Source organism: Strix aluco, chromosome 1 (assembly GCF_031877795.1).
Source record: "Strix aluco isolate bStrAlu1 chromosome 1, bStrAlu1.hap1, whole genome shotgun sequence".
Taxonomy (NCBI): Eukaryota; Metazoa; Chordata; class Aves; order Strigiformes; family Strigidae; genus Strix; species Strix aluco.
This window is the reverse complement of record NC_133931.1, coordinates 161,418,067-161,441,264: the sequence shown is the minus strand read 5'-3', so window position 1 is coordinate 161,441,264 and position 23,198 is coordinate 161,418,067. Positions and strand designations below refer to the sequence as shown.

Sequence of the window (23,198 nt, the reverse complement as noted above, 5' to 3'; positions counted from 1 at the left end):
AAAATGATTTTGTGGCTTAGAGGAGCAGGAGGGGGATTGACTGGCTTGGAAGGTCCCTTGGTGTTCTGTGATGTGCCCATATAGCACCATGTGAAGATGCTGCTCTTGCATCCCTCACATTAGAGCATAGATTTATGCTCCGGAAATCCGTCCCTCTTTCAAATCAACTGGCATCCCATCCTACTGCCTTCCAGTGCCCCCAGGTGACTCGTGACCTGCTGAAAATCCCCCGGCTGATCTCACCCAAGGCCTTGGGAAGCCACCCTGTGACACCACCTCCCCAGCGTTACCCGTGCTCTTTCTGTGTCCACACGATTACTCCCATCTGTCAGTCGGATGTTGTGAACCTTGAGAGGGGGAGCACCCAGGGCTTCCAGGGCATCAGGATGGCTGTTCAGTTGCTCCAAAGCCTGCTGGTAATACTGGGTCCTGGCAAAACTTTCTAGGTGAGAGAAACAGCGTAGTGAGGAGACTGTTCACTTAAAATCAAAACATAAGTAAAAAGAAAAAGACATTTGCTCCAGACTGCCACACCCTCCCTGAAAAACAGTCCAAAACTACTAATTAGGAGAAATTTGGCTAAAGGAGGAAACACACCCTTACACCAGAGAAGCAGTGCTGAACTGTAATGTTGTTCAGCTCATTTAAGTGAAGAGGGGTCTGAATATAGCTTGTTCCATACTGATACACAGTTCAGCTTATGGCTGTGTCTCCCTGCTTTTCATACATTTGTACATCATCTAAAAGGAATAACAGGGAAAAAAAAGCGTAAGGATGAATATCTGAAAATGTTCTGAATGTAATTCAATTATTTTTAAAGGAGGTACAGAAAATACTTTAAGAATGGACACTATTTCACAGACGTTGGTGTGAGACAGAACAGCTGCTGTGAAACTCTTGCTGTGGTCTTGCTACAGCTTTTCAAGTGGCAGCCATGAAGCTGCAACTCTACGGACAGGTGCATGAAAAGGGGGGCACAAAGAAGCACCTTTAGAGTTAATGGTCAAGCAGCAACAATAGCACAGTAGACTGGATGCTGCAGTGTTGGCATATGGAAGGCAATTGTAGTAAACTGCTATTTACTGGTGTCTGGTTACCACGTACAGCTGGGAAATGCTGTCCACTGGTGACCACTGCACAGTGCAGAGCTGTGAGGCTGCAAAGGTGCCAACTCTCCTTATGGAGGTAGAGACTTGCTTATAAACAGTTTTAAGGTTTGCCCGCTGAGGTTTCTAGAGGTGCTTCACGCCAGCCTAACTCCACTCTCTTGTCATCAAGAAGGGGAGAATTCAGCTAAGAGTGTGCACGTGTGAAAAGCCTACTCTGGCAACTTTATTCTTCCCTTCCAAAGAGTTTAAAACAAGGTGTAGGCTTTGTTTCCAGGTCTCCTGCCTGTCAGTATGACTCTTGGAGCACGAGTCAGAAGGATGCTGCCCCCTCTCCCTAATTAGCGGCATCCCCTGTGAGCAGGCAGCATCCAGTTGGCATAGAAACAGCTTTGCTAGGCTTCAGCCTGCACTGGTCCTCCCCAGCCCCCTGGGCCATCCTAAGGAGCTCCAGCAAAAGGGATTGCAGCACACCAGCCTTTAGTGCCTACGGATCGTGGCAAGCAGCCACCCAGACCATGTTAACAGTATGTTGTGCTCATCCTGCAGGTTGGAGGGGAAACAGGTTCAAGTTTCCTGGTGCTCCTTCTCTGCTGTTCCTTGTTAGCCTCTTGCATATTGGACGTAAAATGCCTGACTAATCTGTTTGTCCACGCGTTTTCAGTAGGAGAACTGAAAGCAAGCTGGGGTTGGCTGGGGACACTGCTCCTGTGAGGAGGGTGTGGAGGTGAAGAGAGAGCAGAAATAGGATTACCTGAGTGTTTGAACAAGCCCTCACAGACACCGCACGTATGCAGACTTCCCTTCAGCCTGAAGGAAGGGGAAGGAAGCACCCCTCTCCCCCTGCTCCCACCACCCACTATGGAAGCCACTTGCTACTCACAGGTCCCAGTATGGGCCAGTTCTGTGCACTGGGATAGCAGAAGGAACTGGGATAACCCTAGGTGAAGGCCAAGGGAGGAAGAGTCCCAGTGTGGCTCCCCTGTCTGCTGGAGGCTACAGAAGGACACACTCTGCAGCAGAAAGTGTCCTTTTGACAGCCTGGTTGGCTTGTCACCAAGTTATCAGACAGCTACTCGGCAGCCACTGATATTGCAACAGAGCAAGAAGTAGCCATCGCATTGTGCCACTTGATTGCACAGCTAAGTGATGCGGGGAATAAGCCCTCTGACTTTCTGTATAGCACGAGGGGTGACTTTTTTCCCCCCCAGAGATTTCTAGATAACAGTGCTGAAGCTGAAAATTAAAAAATGCTAATGTCCTTGCTAAAGCCAGATTCAATATTTTAAAGCGTAAGAGGATCGTATATCCATCATGTACTGCAGAGCTTGAGGGCATGAGCTGCCTAAAATTAAAGCCTGCTTCCCAGCCTTGTCTGATTTGTTATTAATACGTGTAAAATGAAGGGGAGGTTTCAGAGCTTATCTGAGGGCTTGAGGAACAGGCTTGGCTACAGTTTTCTGGCAGCATCCTCTGATATAAGGGTAGGTGAAAAGCAGTATTACTTGATAGTACCAGCAAGGGAGAGGCATAGGGCCAAGAGGCCTATAGCACCCCCTGAGATAGAGGCAAAGCCTATTTCTGGTCTGATGCTAAAGATCTAGAAACCATTTTAGAAAAAATAACTATCATTTGGTCTAATAATTTGGACTCTCAGCCAAAGACATGTAGCAACTAGAACTGTCTATAAACAGCAATGGCACTTGTGTAGCTTTTCTCTCCTTGTCCTGGTCTTCTCAGTGCTGAGTGCTCTTATCTGCCCTTCATTCAGGAGAAACTAACCATGTCTTAGCACTTCACAGGCGTGTTAAGTTTAAGGGCCAGCACCACAGAGAGATTTACAGATAAAACCGCTAGACTTTAATACCTTCTCACAGATGGTCCTCTTTTCCTGCCCAGTTGTAAAATCTCAGTAAGAAATGAAACCTGCATTACTGCCTAAGCTTTCACTTCACCCTCAGGAGATGCCCCCAGAAACCAGACTTTCTCTGGACCACAGCAGCCCGCTCCCTATGCAATACCCGCCTCTGGCAATGCGTGCAGCAGCCCTGGGGCTGAACAAAGCAGAGCCCATGGAGGCAGAAACCAGAGAGGCTCAGCCACACTTCCCTTAACTTCATCCGCTTTTCACATCTTGCATGCTGCTATTTTCCCCGTTACACAAAAGCAAATGAAAGGGGCAGAGGGGAAATAAGGTTGCTAACAGCACCGAGACTTACTTTGCATAAGATTATACATCACGATGCATCCCCCGCCGCTGAACAGTCCCATGAAAACAGCCATTTGCTGCAGTTTTCTTAGAGAAGCTGGCATTTTTCCTCCCTGAAAAGAAAAAGGGAAGACATTTGTTGTAGAAGAAGAAAGCTAAAGGGTTGTTTTCCCTCCTCCCCTCCTCCTAAAAGCCCTTTCCAACCAGGCCTGAATGAAAGCGCAGTGCACAAGCATCAGGCTCTTGCTCGCTGGGGCCCCACCGCGCGCCCAGAAGGAAGGGTGGTGAGAACAGAGCAAACTGGGGACCCAGCCGGGTTGAATGTGTTTATTCAACTTCTTTTAGCGATGCCACCACTTCGCTAATTGCCGAGAAGAAAATGACCTCCCCGGTGTGGCCAGGGGCCAGCACCGCGGCGCATTGTTGCGGGGGCTCCCAGCGCCTGTGCGCTCGCTCGCACACTGTGAGCATTCAGGCTCCGGGGGCCAGATTTCTCTCTCGAGTAAAATCCTCTAAAGTAAACATGCTCGCGGCAGGGCTGGATTTGGCCTGCAGTGGTAAGGGACAGAGCCAAGCCAGCGCTGTGCCAGCAAAGATAATGGAGCCAGGGTGTGTGTATTCTGTTGTGTTGGTTTTTTTCCCAAGCCGTGGATAAACAGGAAGGCTCTTGCAAGCTATTTTTCTTCCTTCCTGCACTCCCCAGCCCAAGCTTGCCCTTTTAATGAGTCACAATTTTGGCATTTGAATGAATGACCCAGCAGAATAAGAAACACCTCTGAGAAAGTCAATCTACTAAACGCTTCCACGGTTTGGGTAAGAGGGGGACCGTGTGGCCTGAAGAGCCTGAGCTAATGCTCCTGCCCACAACAGGTTAGTAGGAGTTGAGCTGAGTCGTCAGTGGGAGAGTAGCACGTTGCTTCAGGCTGTGGCAGGATGGGACTTGACGGAGCATCCAAGTATCGGCTTATGCTCTTGCTTCTCTCGCAGCTGGGATGGTAGGGAGGAATGGTTTGACAGCAATTAAAAAAAAAAAAAAAGAAATAAAAATTAGCAAAAGGCTGCCCTTTTTGATGTAGGGAAAACAACCCTTAGCCTCTGAATACTTGAGGAAGCTGTATGGAATTTCTAGTCCCAAAGGTTTCACACCTCGATCCTTGTGCCATGATGGTGTGACTTAAGTGTTACACTCAGCGAGAGCTGGTTAATAAACTGAGGCCCAAACCAGTTACAGAAATGTGACCTGGGCAAGGCCGTTTGAGTCCTGTTGTGAAAACCACCTCTAGCATCCCTCAGGTATGCGTTAGTCAGGTATTGCTCAGCTGACAACCACAGTTTAGAGAGGGTGGAGAGGCAAATGTCAGAACTCCTTCCCCTCGTGGCCGGGTCAGGGTGACACGGGCAGCCTCCCTGCGCTCACCACTCTACTGACATGACCATACGCCATCTCTTGCGTCCTCTAGCCCAAGGGAAACTGTGAGTGCAACCCAGGTACAACTTCCATCTACCATAACACATGCTATCCCTTAGTTGAAGGCTTGTTAACTAGTTCCCTTGATTTTAAGAGCTCTTAAGTTTACTGTTTAATTTACTTCAAATTTATAGGTGGCTAGTGACGGTAGCAACCTGCAGGTAGAAACATGTGGGTATTATGCCTATTTTATGCCCCAAAATCCCCAAATTGTGCCATTGGTACAGTCAGTCATCTCTCACTCCTGATCTGTTTCTCTGATGAGTTTTCATCTTCACTTCCCCTGGGGAACTTGAGCAGCGTGAGATGTTGCAGCAGAGGAAGTAGAGAAATGGTGGCAGTTGTTTCACAAGGACAGAGAGAGCTTTCTGCTCACCCACTTGTGTTTGCATCTTTCCTTAAATCACAATTTGTAACATTATTTCCCCCTCCCTCAAACTGTAAAATCTGATTAATAACTGAGTTTCCCATAAGATCCGTTTGGCCAGGAGGAGGATCTGACACCAACACCACATAATGGAGGGGGGAAAAAAAAAAAAAGAAAAAGGTGGTAAATCTGGAGAGCGAATCAGATATAACAGGCTGTGACCCATGGCATTTGTTTTTGCCCCTTTCAAAGTTGCAACCAGGCAAAATTTGCTTTCTGTGATGAAATTCAGGGTAACTGAATGCAAACCTCTGGCGGTGGGGGGTGCTGCCGGCAGTTTGCTGAGTAAAAGTGGGAAGATGCAGAGGTATTGCACCAGCAAGGAGGTTTTGACCAAGGCTCAGGGGACCTGCCTAGCACAGGGCGGAAATTAGAGGCTCTGCAACTTGCTGTCAGCGGGTTTGAGGTTTGTTAGGTCTCACGGTCTGCTCGCACCCAAACAAGGGGGATGGAAAGTGAGAAGCTTTGCACAGCACATGCTCTCAGCACCACCTCCGCTCCCAGCAGGTCAGTGGCCGCGAGCGCCCTGATGGTGCCGGGATGGGATGGTGCCATCTGGCAAGGGAGCTTGGCAGCTGAGAACTGATGATCCCAGTAAGCACTGCTGCCCCATGCAGCTCTCGTGGCTGCTCCTGATGTGCTGCCCCTGCCTGCAACAATAACTCCTTGCTGGTCCTGGTGAGGCAGGGATGTGGGGGGGCTGAGATGCGCCCACGTTGTGCAGCCCGCACCGGCTCTGCAAAAATCCTCGTTGCTGTAACAGGGAGAACATCTCCATTGGTTGTGTTCGGTCACAGTGGGAAGCCCGCAGGCTGGACCACCCCATCCCCAGTCTAGCCCTTGATGCTCTCCTCCCACTTGTTTCTCAGCTGTTTTCCCAAGCCAGTCCTATGACAGCACGTTGCGGGAAGAGGTTCAGAGCTACACGTTTTAACAAGCCTCTCAAGACCTTGCAAACCTTCTCTTTGATCCCACAATTCCCTGTTAGCTTCCAAAAGCAAGGACAGAGGTGTCCTTGGAGCCCAGAGCTGCTGCTCCCCTCCCCTGCCATCATGGTGTCTTGCAGCATGGATATCCAGATACTGCATCCAAATCCTTGAGCATCCTTTGGCGTGCTGCTGACTTCTGAATGATGACGATGGAGATACTAATGCTGTCAGCTTGTGGAAGACCAAAACATAGTAAGGAGCTGTTGTCTGCAAGGACTCATCGCTAGGATTTCTGCCCTCTGGCCAACCGTGTTTGCTGCTCCCATCTGCTGCTCTGCTGAAGTGCCATGGAGATGGCTCGCTAGGGAAGGGAAGCAGCGGCATGCCCAGAGTTGTGTCTCCTGTTCTAAACCTTGCTGAAAATTACTTGGCGCCTGCAAAGCGTAGAGGCTATTAAATGGAAGGACCAAACCCCCTCAACTTCAGTTGCCACAAAGGCAGCAACTGTAAGACAATACATTTAGGGGAATTTTACAGATACAACCTGCAATTGCCTCCTAAGGAGGGAAATTCAGGTTGTTATCTGCGGTGGAGATCTCCCCTCAGAACCTGTTATACCACTAAAAAGTATGCAAGTCAACGGGTGGAAAAACAGATTTCTTCACAGCCAGTAATTAAAAAAAGCACAATTTCTAAGCTACACTGTTCTGCAAAAACATCTTTTCCCCCATGCTATTTGCGGTGGTAAGAAAGATTAAGTAGAGATTAGCACACACAAAAACATTGAGCCTACAGTTACCAAAAGAAGAGACATTAAATCATTATAAGTAGTGTTCTCTAAAAATAAATATTAAAGAGCAGAGCCTCCCAATAAGGGTGACGTTCATTTTGTGCCTTGAAAATAGTAAGATACAGTGGAGAAGGTAGTATTCAGGCTTGACTTTGAAACTAAGCAGGACTCAGGCAGTTAACAACAAGATTTAACAAACCCAGAGAGGTGGAAGACTCCCAGGGTCACATGTGAAGTGGTAGGTTACTGCAACAGTAAAGTCTGGTTTTAATTAGACTTTGTTTTCTCCACAGAGGATCTTTTAAAAATAGGCTGGACTTAAGAGATTCTCCCTATTCCAGCAAATTCAGATTTTCTGTTTTAGTCTCTGAAATTCATGTGGCAGAGGTTGGTCTCAGGCTCCTCCACCAAAGGCAGGTGGCGGTGAAGCAAGGACATTTTCAGCCAGACACAAACATTCATTTTATTTGCTTCAGACCCAAGAGAGGGAGCTGGGGCTGCAGGTTCTTTGGGGAAGGCATTTCCTCCTCCTCCTCCTCCTCTTTCTTATTCTCCTCCTCCTGGCACTACCAAGCTCCACCAGCACCTCCAGCTTCTGGGTGCTATCACAGACCAAACAGTAAACAATAATATTGCTCTGAAATCAGAGAGAAACAACTTGATCCACACAAACCTGGTGTGATCACTGCTGGCTATCTCAATTTGGGCCACTGCCTACCCATCTGGCCAAGACAATATACTGCCAGGCCACCAATACAAGCAGCTGGGAGCCTTTAAACCACTTTGAACCACTGTAGTCCTGAGGTGTTGGCATGACACACTAAATATGTGTGGCAAAAGGCTACTATTAAATTAAATTCAAACTTATCGATAGGCCTGAACATAGACCTGAGCATATAAATTCAAGGCTGGAAGTGTTGCCTAACCTTTCTGCAATGAAACTCTCCCTTAGGTTGGTGGGATTTGCATCAGCCTCAGGTCCAGCTTTTCTGCAAGCCACCCAAGTAGTGATGGAAGTCACAGGAGATGAGGGTAATGTCAGGCAAACCGCACACAAGCACACACTTGTATTTCACATTCTTGCTCTCTTGCCCATCCACTGATCTTGTAAGATCCATAAGGCATCTGGGTGTGAGCCAATTTCTATAGTAATAACATGCCAGGACAAGATTTTAGAGACAGCTTCTTGACAGTCATTGTCTACAAAATACCTTCATCATTGGTGCTGTCACCAAAGAGAGGACAGTACATCAGAAGTGTTCTCACAGGTTCATCATTTCAGCATATTACTTTCCTCTTTTTCACAGAAATAGTCTCAACATAATATTTACCTCATTTCTGAGAAGTACACTGTGCTCCCTGCCAGCATGTGAGAAATACCAAGGCTTTGCGTGTCTGATCTGCCTTCACCAAAAGCTCAGTAACTTTAGAGAAGAAGTTAGACAGTCAAACAAAAAGTAGAAGTAATGCTCTTTTTTTCTCAGTGGTTTCTCTAGATGCACTGAAAAGATGTTATTTTGGCATTTAGGGAGGTAAAACACTTTTTCAGCCAGCTTTGAAACGGTCCTTTCAAGGGTCGCCTTGTGGATCAGTTCCTAGGTGTAATTTACCCTGGTTAAAATGTTTTGAAGGGACAACTCTGTGTACAAGGAAGATCACTGGCATGCCAGGAAACCGTGATAAGTTTATTCTCTGCCTTTGCTGCTAGCTAATTAACAAGGAACGTGAAAGTAGCCAATAGAGTGAATAAGGACTCTAAACAGCCACCTTATTCTTGTAGCTGTATCGCATCTCCTGGGGCACATGCTACAATGCAGATGGCTTGCTCAGTTAGTACAAAGCCTGACGTGGTACCTACAGATATTTAGTTTCATTTCCTTTTTCTCCTCTCTTGGGCGCTCTCATCTGCACGTTTCTATATATTTATATATCTTCCTGTATCTTCTGTACTGCACCATCAGAGTCTTACTTCCCCATGTGCTCTTAAGCTACAGTCTCATCCGGCAGGCTTGCCTGTACTGCATTTCTTTTCCTCCTGCCTGCCCACCTTCACCCCCCTACATGCCCTCTTCCCCTGCAGACTATTGCACTGCACCAGGGCCGGGCTGTCCGAGGAGCCTTCTCTTGTCATCCCTTGGTTTAACCCTCCGGGAATCGGAGACTGTTTTCCTAACTGCACGTAACAAAGGCAGGTGCCTAAATCCTTTTTCGCTTTTCTCCCAAGTTGCGCAGACGCTACATCCTAGTTTGTTCAGCCTTTTTGAAGGCTAGGCTCGTGTGCCAGCCACTTCAACAACCCACCCCAGATCATCCTCCAAGACAACTAGAGCTGCCCATGCTTTGTACTGAAATAGGAGGGATATCGCAAAAAAAAAGGCATGACTAGGGCGTGTTATTGGAGAAGCAGAATAATTATACCTCCAGTGTGACCCATTTTTGCTGTTATTGGAGCATGGCGTTATAGGTTAATGCCTAATAATCTGTCATTAACATCCCTAATTGTATGTTTCTGTAATTGGACACTGGGGGGGGGGGAAGGTGTGAATGTTCACCTTTTGAGTTTTAGAGGTGAATTGCAAAGGATTTAAAAGTAAGAATTCATAAGTAGGGTAAATGAAAAAGTTATATCCAAGGTACAAGAAGAAAAGATCAGTGGTGTTTATGGTTTTAACAGTGAGTAGTTTACCTGAGAAAGCTGCAGGACAGCTTCTTGGCTTCCTGCTGCTGGGAGTGAGGTCACGAGAGTTGCAATTCAATGTTCAAAAGAACTGCTCCACGCTGTACCTGTGCCTCCCCACAGCCTGCGTCACAGGCCAGCTTCCAAATGGGCACATTAAAACAAAAGAATCACATAAAGAAATAGCAAATACAGTCCTTTGACTGTCTCGTGCTGTCAGGATGAGAGGGAATAGCACTCTATGCTTAGCAGGAGCTTAGCAGAAGTGGACTATCAAGCCAGGGAGGTTTTCATAGTGTGATGTGTATTTTCTGTATATAGTTTCCGAGAATAGGTTCACTGAACCTGCAAGGTGAGTGATCAGTGAAGAGTACCAATCCATTTCTCATGGAAAGATCAAAGAGCTTGCAATGCTTTCTATGCAGTGGCAACTACTTCGCTCTCATGCCAGTCTGTGGCCATTTATCTGTGTCCAATACATTAATTATGCCAAAGACACTGGCAAGTTATCAAAGCCAAAACCAACAACCTATCAAGCTTTAAGTCAACTTACTAAATCCTGCGATGGGGGATAAAACACTGAGAAACACAAGAGTCTGTAATAAACTTCTTGGCCAATAGATCAAATTTTACCTTGTAAAGAGAAAAGAAAATGGTCACAGAAGTTCACAGAGGTACCGCAGACATCATTGGGCTAGGAGCTGTACGTGGCTACATCAGAAGTTAGTACCTGCCTGGAAGTTTACAGTCTAACTCCAACCCTGATAAGGCTTACGCCTGTCTATAGTCTTACTAACTCAATAATACAATCCACATGCATGCATTAAATAGGCATGCAGGAGACAGTGACCTAAAGGAACTGAATGCCAGGAGAGGCTGTCACAGGGAAAAAATGTTTAAGGCAGGAACACAGGGTAAATCATATGATGCTTGTTCCCTTGTGATGTGTCTGCTTCTAGAAATGAGGGGGTAAAAGATGGGACCTACTCTGCTATGATTAGCATGGAGCTCAATTTACAAAGCCTTTAAAAATATCAGTGGAGACGGGAAGGTTTGCAGCCCTAAGGCCAAACATCTTGCTGATATAATGCCTTTTATTATATAGTATTATGGCAATACCTACTTTTGGCACTTCACAAACACCTTGCTCTTATTCATACTTCCTAGTGAAAACACAAAATAAATAAAATGCTGCCCTAAATCCCCCCAGATTCTCAGATGTGGTAAGTTTATTTCAAGTGCCCATCTTTACACCCTCCCTAGACGGGCCCCTCCTTCAGAAAATGCTGACCATTTGAAACACATCAGATCAACACTTAAAGCCTAAGGCTTTGAGGAAAACTAATTACTTTTGAACATCTTGGACATCTGGATTGTTTCCAGAAATTGGTCCTTGCCCATATGAGCAGAACTGGTTCAGTATCAGCTAAATCTGTTAACACAAATTAAGATCTGGGGAAAAAATAGCCTCAAAGACTCGTGACTTTTTAATAAGCATTGAACACCAAAAACAGCACAAGACCAACTGGGATTCTGACCTAGAAACATTCTGTTCTCAGAAAGACAAAAGAGGAAAAAAAAGTTATGATGGGAACCATTAAAAAAAACCAAAACAACTCCTGTAATACTTGAAGGTTTCCATTCAGACAGATCCAGCTTGTTGACGTGCACAGAGCTGTGCAAGATGGAGATGGAGAGAGCAAAAGGGTGAAGGAAGCAGTGGAACCTGCCACACTATTTGCACGTGCAGCATCTGGAGTCAGACCTTTAACTTGATCTGAGGAGCAGCTACTGATTTATCCATCCGCCCCTGGAAAAAGGAAAAGATGCTGGATGCTCACAAGACAGTTGGACGCGAATCAGCTTCTCTTCCAAAAATGAGTCAGGGCAAGAGGAATTTCAGAGAACAGCTGACTGCAATCCATATTTTCCTCCTCAGAACATGTGTGGGGAAAGATTTGAGGGAAAAAATCTCTCTCTGGTTAATGCTTTAAATGATGCCTCTATTTTATTCACTACATCTTAGGTCCTTCTATAGCTCCAATTAGGGAAGGCATGGATTTTTTTTTTTTTTCATTTTGCAGAGCTGCAGCAGAAAAACATGGAACGACTTCGCAGGAAGCTTGTGCCAGGTCAGGCACTTGGTCTCCAGAGACCTGGGCTGTGTCCCTGCCCAAGCACCATCCCCTCTCTCTGGCTAAAACCTACCAGCCTAGACAGGTTCAGCACAACTCCGGGGCTGTTTCCTATAGTGAACCTACCTTTAGGGATACAGGGAAAAGCTTTTCCTATGGAGCTACAGCATAGGGCTTTGCCCAGCAAGGAGGTGTGACAGGCAGTCCAAGAGCCAGACAAAAGCACAAACCACACTTTTACGTACTGTTGACGGGTGAGATTTTTTGAAACATTGGGTGCTCTGTGTGTGCTCAACAGGAGATAGCTTTACAGGATCACTGTTTCCTAAACATGCTTGGATCTCTGAAAATTAAGCTGCTTTCTGCGGCATTTTCAAGACACACCCTCACTAGTAGCTTTCAAACAGGGCTGCTAACAACATATATTATTTCCTCATAAACTTATTGCTACTGTAACCTTCAAATACTTGTCTGTGGGGTTTGTTGATCAAATGCTAGATTACCAAGGGCTAAATACAATGAAATTTGACAAATGTGGCATATACGAGACACATAAATGTGCTGTGATCCATTAGAAGAGGGAACAGGAGCAGTTAGCGGGGAATCACTGCTGCTAATGACGCTGGCAGGGATCCATGCCCAACAGACTTCTTCAATTGAAGGCTGCAGAGGAAAGACTTTGCCTTTGACCACAACACACACGTTTTTCTGTTTGTTTTTGTTTTCTTTTCTCATTGCACACTACTCAGCTCTCTTTGTGGGAATTAGGAAGAGTGATAAAGAGATACCATCACTTTTATGCAATGTTACTCCTAGGGACCTCTGCTTAAGATAGAAAAAGCCCCTACTCAGTGTTACTGCAGTTCATAGGACACCAGTGCTGGCAAAGCAGAAGACAGTGCTCCCAGGTTTCACAAGCAGCTCAGGGACTGACTCACTGTATCACTGTGGCTTAAAACCATAAACTTTGAGTGTCTCAATTCACACATGTAAAAATAAGTGACTAAACACTTCCTGATTCCTACTTCGCTGGAAGATAGCGACATTTATAGGCTGCAAAATGCTCTGACAGCCTAAGATGTAATTTTACTAAGGTATGAAATTGCCCATGTGTAGTACACGCGTGTTAAGAGGCAGGACAATGTGTTCCAGAAAAAAAAAAAAAAAGTATTTTGCAGCCTGGCACAGGGTGTGTTGTAGGACCAGCAGCATAATTACAACAGCCGCAGTTGGCACTTATTAGAAAATTAAAGAAGCTGTTAACAGGTCATTAATAATCTATGACTACCTGCCTTAATAGTATTCTTCAGTCGACAGGCATGAGGGTGAGGGGGTGGAGGAAATGGTCACACCTTCTTCTAAGTCACTGTAGAAGGCTGATACCCTTATTTTTCATCACTTTGTAATCTGCTTGTTTACTTCCCTCCTGGTGTCTCTCCCGAGTGGCTCTTCTCTCGCTGCTGGCTCTCACACCAAAGGCCTGCGAGGCTCCTGGCCAGCGAAGCCAGCAGCTGCACCTGCAAGAGCCGGTCCCAGAGGAAAGCCAGCCCTCCCTGTGGCATCCCAGCCTGGTAGCTGTCTCCCTGCTGTTTGGAGTTGCCTCTAAACACCTCTCCTGAGCATGTGCTCCTACTTTTGAAGATTATTTTGTCTGCAAGGCATCCGTGTCCATTTACAACACACTACGATTTGTTCTCTTGAGTCTTGCTCCTTGCCTTCTGTCTGTAGGCAGATGGTTGGAGGAGGAGAGAAAAGCAACTTGTTTCCCTGTTTCTTCAGACAAACACACGCTCTCCAGAGCAGACAGATGCCTTAAAGTCAGATCCAGGGCATCAATTCATCTTTTGGGTTCAGCTGTAGCGTATAAAGCATTTGCTGGCTCTGGTCTAATGCTTTTTGACATTGTCAGGCCCCCTTCAGTGAACTACTGCCTTGTAACCAACTTGACAGCAAGTATTGTTCTACATTTATTAATACCGTACGTGCTATCTTCAAACTGACATGTTCCAAGGCCGGGCATCAGCTGTGCTCAGCTCTGCCTTCAAAAAAATTATTCAGACAACAGCACAGACCTCCTGCTGCTAATAAATAAATAAGTAAATAAAAGCATGCCTTTACCATGCTGCTGCCACACCTTTTTACCCTTTCAATCTCAATTTTGCAATAATTTTTTCTTTTCCTTGGGGTTTTAAAATTTGAAGTCCCCACTTCCCTGCACCCTCCCCTTTTTGGCTTCTTTAGGAAAGGACTTTTTCTTCCCCAGTCTTCTTTCAATTTATTCCTTTCTCTCTCTTTTGGATGCAAACCTAAATTCCAGAAACTTGAATCTACATAAAAGTTAATTAACTGCAGGAACTGTTTTTCCTCTCCTTTTTATTTTTATGTTTTTGCAATGCAGACGGGTTTTTTTACTATAGCCACTGTAATTTTCTATTATTTTTAAAATGTTCAGCTTAATGGGTTATGTTTACTTAGTCAATAAGCTGATGATGCCCATGACAGGACCAGAAGTGTTTGGTTAGCAGCAGGGAAGAAAAAAAAAATCAATAACTCCAAGCATTTGGCAGCTCTGTGGGCAGGAAATCATTTGTATTCTCTGGTTTAAATCAATGACCTTCTTTTCTTTGCTGTTCCAACAGGAAATTATAAACTCTGTGAACACTATTTGCATAGTGCCTTCTGCAATACACTTGTATATGCCTGGGCAAAACAGTATGTTAACCCCAGCAGTGCTTCTCTGAGGTCTCTGTTAGAGAAACCTGGGCACTTTAGCATAGAGCTTTTCAGCTGCAGGCACTTGTATTTATTAGAAGCAGAGGCAGAACAGAACAAGATGTGAGAAGAGCTCCTTCTCCACTTCCAGTGGCATTATTATTTGATAACAGGGTTGTCTACTGCAGAGTATGAAAAAATGCTGCCGCCTTTGTAACTCGGCAAGATGTTGTATTTTTAGTATGACAGACAGAAACTTGCTACTTCTACATTAAAGCTGCAATTGCACTTTTGTATCTTGCTTATCAGGGTTGCCCTAATTTGCTAGGCATGGTTTGAAAGTGCTGCACCTTTGCTTGAACTCAGCTGAGCATTACAGAGTTCATGTTTGGGAAAGTTTCGGCCTCCTCTATCCTGCCCTTTTGCTAAATGCACTTCAGGAAGAAAAAGAAATTGCCACCTTGTCTTGCCGTGCTGAAGGGAAGCTGTTCTCAGAAGATGATGTTCTGAGAAAAGGCAGTGTTGAGCCTGGCACTGAACTCGCCTTTTAACTTTTTCTGCTGCCCACCACTGCGTTAAGTCCGGCTCAGCTATTTCGTAGCATGTAGGAGAGCTGGCATGCAAGAAGACAAGCTAGTCACAGGAGATGGAGGAGGTGTGTGACCCTTTTTTCTATGTTTCCCCCAGTGTGATCACAGTGCAGCCCCAAAGTCTGGGATTCTTGTCTATGGCCAGAGCTAAGTGTCGCAGCTTGCAGCACCAGCAACTGGCACTGTAAAGCTCCCGGACCTAAGCACTCCTTGATGTGCTATCTTCATCCTGTGCAGGAGAATGACACGATAAATCAGTCTGAAAAACATGATTATAACCCCAGAAACCACCAAGGCCTCAGTAGTCTGCACTGAAATGAAATGTCATGAAATTCAGGCATCCAGGTTTCTCTGCTTTGCTTTTGCACATGACAAGTCCTTTCACAGTAGCTCTCAGCATCCCTCCTGTGCTCCCAATGCCACTGGCACAAAGCTGTAGTCATCAGGTGATACTTGAAGTGTATTTATTAGTTATGTCACAGCTGTCCCTCCTTGAAACAAAAAGGATAGCAATGTTACTTGGAGTGACTGAAGTGGAAGTAATATGTAATACTTGCACTCCTGCTTTGTTTATATTAATTTGCCAGATGTAAGGTTGCCCATCCTGACCCCAGAAGCATTTCATTCCTTCCCACTGCAAACTCTACATGCTTGTTGGGGTCCCTTCTAGAGCTCCTGGCTGCTGGAGCACCCTTCGCATTTCTAAAATTCGCTGTTCCTGATCGAAGGGAGCCACCAAGAAAATGAGTTACCTTACTTTCTCACTGACAAGAGACCAAAGCAGCATCACAGCACGACAGAAGGGCTGAGGTCAGAAGGGACTCCTGGAGGTCACTTTGTCCAACCCCCCTGCTCAAATGGGGTTGACTACAGCCAGTGGCCCAGGACCACGTCCAGACAGCTTTTGAGTATCTCCAAGGATGAAGACCCCACAGCCTCCCTGGGCAACCTGTGCCAGTACTTAGTCACCCTCAGTGAAAAAGTGTTTCCTGATGTTCAGACTGCACCTCCTGTGATTCAGGGTGTTGCCCACTGCCTCTCGCCCTGTCACTGTGTGCCACTGGAAAGAGCCTGGCTCCCTCTTCTTCACACTCTCCCTTCAGATATTTACATACATTGATGAGATCCCCCTTGAGCCTTCTGTACTCTGAACAGTCCCAGAAAGCAGAGTGCTAAATCAAAGGATGAATTGAGTAGCTTACTGCTCAGTTGACTTTCTTCTACTGAGTGGGTCAAAAGGAAATGTGCCTTTCTTTCCCTGCTGCTTTTCCTCCCTTCCCCACACATACATCCCCTAAATGTCATGCTGTCACCTTTTCCCGTTGAACACCACGTACCTGGAGTCTTTCCATATCACAACAAAAAATGTTCTAATCTGGAAAGACGTGCAAATAGAATAGCTCATGCCAGAAATATGAACTGGTTTGGTTAGTTTTAGGCTTTGGACTGATTTGTGAGTGATTTATGATTACACATGAATAAAACATAATCAGAAACTGTGGAGTGATAGTGGTGTATGTACAAAAAGGAGAGCTACTCCTGTTACACGTGGGAACCTATGGGCCATAATCTAATTCTTTTGAGGTTGTGAAAGGTGTGCTATGTGAGTAATTCATTTCACTAATATATGACAAGCCACTTTCATAATGGAAAAAATTACTTTCCTAGATAATTTGTTTTTTAACGACTTATCATAGTTGTTATCCTCCTAAGGGTGTATATTTTCCACTATGCAGAGAACTAGTATGGAATAAAAAATGCTGATAGACTCAAAAACTGCATTTAGCTTCAAAACAGAAGTTTGTGGGTTGTTGTTTTTTTAATATATATAAGCTATGATCTTTGAGGTTTTTGCTCAGAAGACAACCATGTGTTTCATGTGGCCTCTGTTTACAAAAAGGAAAATATAATTCTTTCTGGGAAAAAGAAACTAGATTACTCTGCAGGAAAAGGAGATTTAGTGCTGCAGTATTCAAGAGTACTCAGATGGAAATTCAGCTCAAGAACTCTGTACTGAATTTAGGGCACAGATTTACCAATTGGCTCTGCTCTTGCATTGCACTTAAATGTACTGCTGTATTCGTACTGAATTGAATAGGATTTGCTGTAGAGGTAAAAAGCAAGACTCACTTTCTTTTGAATTTAATACAGGATAATGATTTTGCTGACTTCAGTAAAGTAATTCCTGATTTCTACCTCTATAAGCAAGGGCAAAGCCATATTAGGAACGTACCTCAAAGTGACAGAGGTCAGATGTGTGCTTAATCTTTGTTAAATGAAACATTTGGAATAAAACACGCTATTTGCTCTCTTACCATTCTCTCCATAAAAGAATTGTGAAATGGCTTGTGGGTTGGGGTTTTTTTACCTTTATAACATTAGTAGTGAGGACACATTGTCTCCAAATTTTATTGTCCTTATGTGATACTTCTCCAGTGTAAGTCCAGTCACTTTAAATGAGGTATAACTTGGTACCAGAAAAGACAGAATTGGCTAGTTTACTGTGTGTATGTACAAACAATGAGATAGTAGAACTGGCTGATAGATATACAGGACTAAAATTTACCAGATCTGCTCCTCTGCCCAAGGCTGGCACAGAAGAGGAGCAAAAATTCCTCCTTTCCTGCCCTCGATACTCAGATCCATTAGACACACCCTCGAGTTTCTTATTTGTTCTTCTCCATTTGTGTTGGCCATTCCTTAAACGGTGCTATACCCTGGCTTGGAAGTTCCTACAAGCATGGGATTTTCCCCTGAGGATGTTTTGTCTGGGCCATTTTATGATGCAAATGTCTTACTGGGAGAAAGAACTGGCCCTACAAGGTCTGATGCCTTACTGAGAGATGAATACTAGTTAGCATATATAATATCCAGTACTGGTGGGGAAAGTAAGAAGAAAGCAACCAATCATTTTTAACTTACACAACAAGCTGCACTCCTCTGACTGTGTTTTCCCCCAAATCCGCTTGTTAACTATGATTCAGTACGTGCCGTTTGTGCTTTATGGGACTAAGACTCTAAGCCAGTTTACTGGTGAAAGTAACAACTTTCTCATTAAACGTTAATGGCAATTTTTTAATTAGTCCCAGGGTTCTGGTAGAAAGTTAAGTCCTTCCTTCAATAACCAGCAGTTACAGATGCAGTAAGTGTTAATAACCTGATAGGAAGCAAACTAGGCAGGCGTAAATTCCGTCACCCAGAAAATGGATTTCATGTAGCTTTTTGATGGACTGTTCACACTTTAAACCAAAAAAGTGGTTGATTTTTAATATGGAGAGTTGGGCTGGTTGCAGAACCTAAAGCTGCAGCCCCATCATGTTGTTTCTCATTTCTCTCAGACCTGATGTTTAACGTGCTTCCTGCTATACAATTTGAAGCTAAAAATGTCACCTGGTTTAGGGGCGGGGAGAGGAAGAAACTTAAATGGGACCAGCAATCACTCTCAGACTTTCAGCAACTGTGCTCAGACACCAAAAGAATAAACATAAGAAGTCACAAGAGATTTAAATAGCTTTGTTTCTGATACGAGCTTTTCAGGCCACAAATGGACTTTTGTAAGGAAGCAAGAGTATGCATGGGGGTTAAGTGGGAATGGGAAAGGGCTGCATATGTGAGAGTGACACCAGAAAGGATTTAGTAGGAACAGCAAAGGAACAAAGTTTTATCAAATGCTGGCCTAAAGGCCAACTGAAGCAACCAGCTGGTTTTCATCTCTATGCAAAAGGAAAGCAACCAGTTACACTGCCCTTCCCCACCTCCCCCATCTCTCCAGGGTTTTAGTTGGGGAAAACTTAAATGGAGCTCAGCAAATTACAAGGAAAACTCAAGATGAGGTTTTTGAAAGGTTGCTGTATCTTTAGGGATAGAGTAACCTTAAGAGATACCGTAGGGATACTGTATCCTGGATAGAGGTTTTTGAAAGGTTACTGTCTCTTTAAGTAACCTTAAGGGATACTGTATCCTTAGGGATAGCGAGTCCTCACTTCGATGGGTAACATCACTTTCTGATCCTAGTTTTTCTACCCTAGTTAAAAAGGTAGACTGCCACTTTACTTGCTTAAGTAACTGGTCAGCTTAGGAGATGTCTTCTCCAATTTCCAGTTTAGGAAGTAAACTGAAGTTGCACAAAGAAATCTCAAACTTCTGTCACAGCCAAGAAGCAAGACTTTTTGGCAGTGGGCAGTGATCCACTTCCAGTGATCCACTGCAGTTTTCCAGCCTCAATAGCGCTCTGAGAGAGTTCTTGAAATGTAACCCAACATGAGCACAGTGCCAGGGTGCACTAACAAGACCCCATTTAGTAGTTTGAGTACAACAGGGAGAGATGTGGCAATATGAGTGTCAGCTACCCAACATTGTGCTCTTGTTATTTTTCCCCTGGCTTGGTTTAAAACAGTTGTATGATAGGCTGATAACTATAACTATTTTAAACTCAATTGCACAATGGATGCAGGCTTCTGAGGCCTGACTTACCATACTCAGATTGAAGCTCAGTATCTACGGCTTGATTTTTAGGCAGCTGAGGAAGCAGGGAGCAGTTATTTGTCCTGTAAGGCACTTGGCATAACGACAGGCGTTTTGGTGCCACTCCTCTAAAACTGTGGTTCAAGATTGCTATCACCTGGTAGCCTCAATCCAGCTAGAAAGCTCTCCTGACAGCTCTTATCCAGACTCCACCTAGAACAAAAGAGAAAATGCAAAGGAGTGGGTATGTAGCAGAGGAAGAATACTCAGACATTCCTAAGGATTCAGCAGGGTCCCTCGACCTCTCACTCTAGGACAACAGCTAGTACTGTCAGTCCTACTGCCTGTGTTTTCCTTATAACCAATTTACAGCAAAGTGAGAAGTTAGCACGTGATATTTTGGCACGACAGTAGTTCCATCAAAAACATCAGGGATCTCCTGCAGCTTTGTCCGGCCTTATTCAGAAAAACCTTACAAAAACAACCACACATTCTTTTTCATGAAACCATGCCTGCTGGCTGCCTGAACAGTGCTAGCAGTATTCATAAAAAGGAGGTAACAGACCATGTATTTCAGTCCTACAGCTAAATACAATTTTCATAATAGACATTCCTCCTGTACAGCTCTTCCTCTGTTGGTAATAATGAACAAATCCACAATAGTCCATGTGCTGGGACTTTTTGTTTACCAGTTTATCCAATTTTTATGAACTTGTCTACCTGAAAACAGATACATTCGTTCTTCAAATGGCACTTTGTGCTTACCAGTCCCTGCACATGCAGCATTTTGCTCTGTACATGTACCAGGAGGAACAAAGTAGAGTAGCTAGTGTTTTTAAAGATGGAACACTTCAGGCTGCAGCCAAGATCTTTAAACTAGTAAGCTCTGTGAGAAGTGGAATAAGAAAACCTGAGATTGTCCAGATTTGGGCCTCTTGGAGTCTCCAAGGCTGACTGAGAGCACAGTTCCTTGCAGCCCCTCCCCTGCAGAGAAGAGCGAGACCCTCTTCAGTATTCAGCCACCCACTTCCACAAAATTCTAATATCTTCAGTATCTCAAAGACCCTGTGCTTCTATGTCAGGTCTGTTATAACAGGGAGGGAGGTTCCCAAACTCACACATACAACACACGCTGAGAACAGTCATTTCCCTTGGAAACCAGGCTGAAATCTGTGCAAGTCAGTCAATACAAAGCCAGGCAATTTTCAAGACAGCTGTTAAAAAGCTTGTTAAACATTTGCTAAACTCTAGGAACAGGACTGTGTGCTTGTAACAGAACTGCATACCAGGGCATCCCAACAGCAGCCTCTTGAGCACTCCCAGCAAGCAGGAGTTAATGTTACAGTATCACCATGATCAGCCCCAACAGAAATGAGACTTTCATCTGTTGGTCGCTCAGCCTTAATTAATAGGACACTTTTCAATTAAACTTCAATGACATCTTTTGAAAACAAGTTTTACACCTACTATATTTCTTTTGGACAAAACAGTCTGCTCAGCTGTATTCCCAGCTATATGTTTTGTTTCTCCCAGCCTGCTGGCAGCCACAGCTACTTAGAAAGAAAGCAAGTTATGTCAACTGCTAGGATTTTCTACAGTACATATTACATCACCTTTCCTGAGAAACTTGTCTGAGAAGATCCCTTCTCTTGCTTTCTTTCATAATGTCCTTCACATTCCTCTTTCAATATTTGTTGTTCTCTCTGTGGAAGCTCAGTTGCTGGCATTTTAAGGAAAGGTTACATAGCAAAAGGGTCACTAATGGAACTTTTTTCTCCCTATCCCATGCTCCTGGAGAGAAAACTGTAGCATGTGGCACCTTCAGAGAAAGGTTGTCCTTTAGAAAAACCTACAGCATTCATTGCTGGTTTCAGAACAAGAAAAGGAATTTGGAGCATGAATTACCGTGGCCATTTTAATTCTAACAGTGAAGAAGTAAGGAGGAGAAAGAGCAAAAGACACAACAAAACAAAGACAGAAAAATGTGGTCTGGTGCAAGTAGAAAGCCACATCCCTGAATTTTACCCTCATCCCTGATACTCAGGTGACTGTGTCCCTGGTCAAATTGCTCTGTGCCTCTGCTTGCTTCTTTACAAGTCTTAGTCCTTACGAAATGGCCTTGGAAGTCAACAGTTGTACGTCTTTCAAAATGTCCTCTAGATAAAATGTACCAGTTGCAGTCTGGTCCAGAGACAACTGAAGGTGCTGGGAGCCTGCCCAGATCAGGTCCACAGACTTCAAAGTAGGTGGTGTAAGAACAAAGTATGTTAAGTCTGGGGACAGGATTTGGAATACACTGGGAATGGAGCCCAAGAATAAAAAAGATAAACATTTCCAACCTTAGGTGTATAAACCTGGGTGGCTTAATATACATGCTCACCAGTGTGAACACATGCACACACGTGTGTGAGCTGGCACGTGAGACGGCTGCTTGCTGTTTGTTTATGTGGGCTCTTTTACAGTCCCTCACTGCAGCAAGGCAGTGTGTGCAGGAGGCTGTACGGTCTGTTGCAGGGCACCAGCTCAAAAGCATGGTAAGGATATTTATTTTGACTGAAGCTAAATGGCTGAACTCGAAATTGGGAGGTATCTTCTATTCAAATGCAGCTCCTTCTTCTAAACACAGTGGCTCCCACATGATCTTCTTGAGTAGTTTGAGTTTTTCTATACAAACAATGGAGAAGGAAATCTAATTCCCAGTCTAGGAAAGGAAACACAGCTAAATGAACGCTGTTAGCAAGAGCAAGTACATTATCTCTGTCTGTTTGAGAGTCCACTGAGGTTGAACAAAATCTTTTCATCAGCTGTAGTAGAGTCTTTATTACACTCCATTTGAATGATCTGTTTAGGATTAAGTGTTTCTTGAAAAACACACTGCTTTTACTCCAGAAGCATTTTCCATTCCATGGGACTTCAATTACTAACACTTTATTCAACTAACACTTCAATTTAGCAAAATGCTGAATGATCTGTGTCATGTTTAACATGAAGTGTAACTGAAGCACCCTGTACCCTGCAGTAGTGCTCTCTGAACCTCTGTTTTTTAAAGGATCTGTGAAAAATCAACAGAAAAAACACAAGCAAGTTATTTTGAGCAGGCTTAAATTTAGTACAATTAGGTCCTCATCTTTACTGGAGAACTTATAAAGGAGCCAAAAAACAAAAAGAAAAATTCAAAACCACTCTGCTTCAACAGCAAAATCATCTAAAAAATTAGCTTAATCCTTTTGGGATCAGCAATCTGGGCAGATAACTAAAGCAATGGATAATAAAATAGCCAAGCACTGGGTACCCAGTTAATGTATCAGCATGCTGTTGATGGTATATAGACGATGCTAAAAGAACAGGAAATTATTAAAGCAGAAGGGAACACTTCGTTCAGCTGGGATTACTGCTTAGGAAGTCACTAGTGCACATTCATAATGAATACTAGAAGTGAGCACAGGCAGAAACTTGCCTGTTACCCAAATGAGTATGACTAGTGCTGAATCCTTCGCTTACTAATCTTTCTTAGAGCCTGAACTTCACTTCCAGAAAGGCAAGATTATTTGGGAGGTTCCGTTTTCACACTTAATTGCAGAATCAGACCCATGGAGCTCTTTCAGGAGCTCTTTGGGTTTTGGTTTCTTCTGAGCAGAAATAACACCAAAGAGTAACAAAGCCCAAAGCACCTGCTCCGAACTTGGTTTGC

General features: G+C 44.3%; 1 protein-coding gene across 5 annotated transcripts in view; it reads right to left on the bottom strand.

Annotated features, from left to right (window-relative positions):
• Nucleotides 1–23,198, bottom strand: part of COA1 (cytochrome c oxidase assembly factor 1) — a 53,447-nt gene that overhangs the window by 4,672 nt on the left and 25,577 nt on the right. The window contains exons 2-5 of one of the 5 annotated variants that reach the window (XM_074843075.1): nucleotides 19,517–19,720; nucleotides 4,089–4,302; nucleotides 3,326–3,428; nucleotides 291–442 (exon numbers count right to left, since the gene is read on the bottom strand). In XM_074843075.1, coding sequence (XP_074699176.1) covers nucleotides 291–442; nucleotides 3,326–3,419 — 246 coding nt within the window. In that variant the 5' untranslated portion in view covers nucleotides 3,420–3,428; nucleotides 4,089–4,302; nucleotides 19,517–19,720. Of the gene's footprint in view, nucleotides 1–290; nucleotides 443–3,325; nucleotides 3,429–3,519; nucleotides 3,540–4,088; nucleotides 4,303–19,516; nucleotides 19,721–20,417; nucleotides 20,488–23,198 lie in introns of those variants that run through there. The other 4 variants (XM_074843065.1, XM_074843057.1, XM_074843092.1 and 1 more) reach the window with 4 other exon arrangements.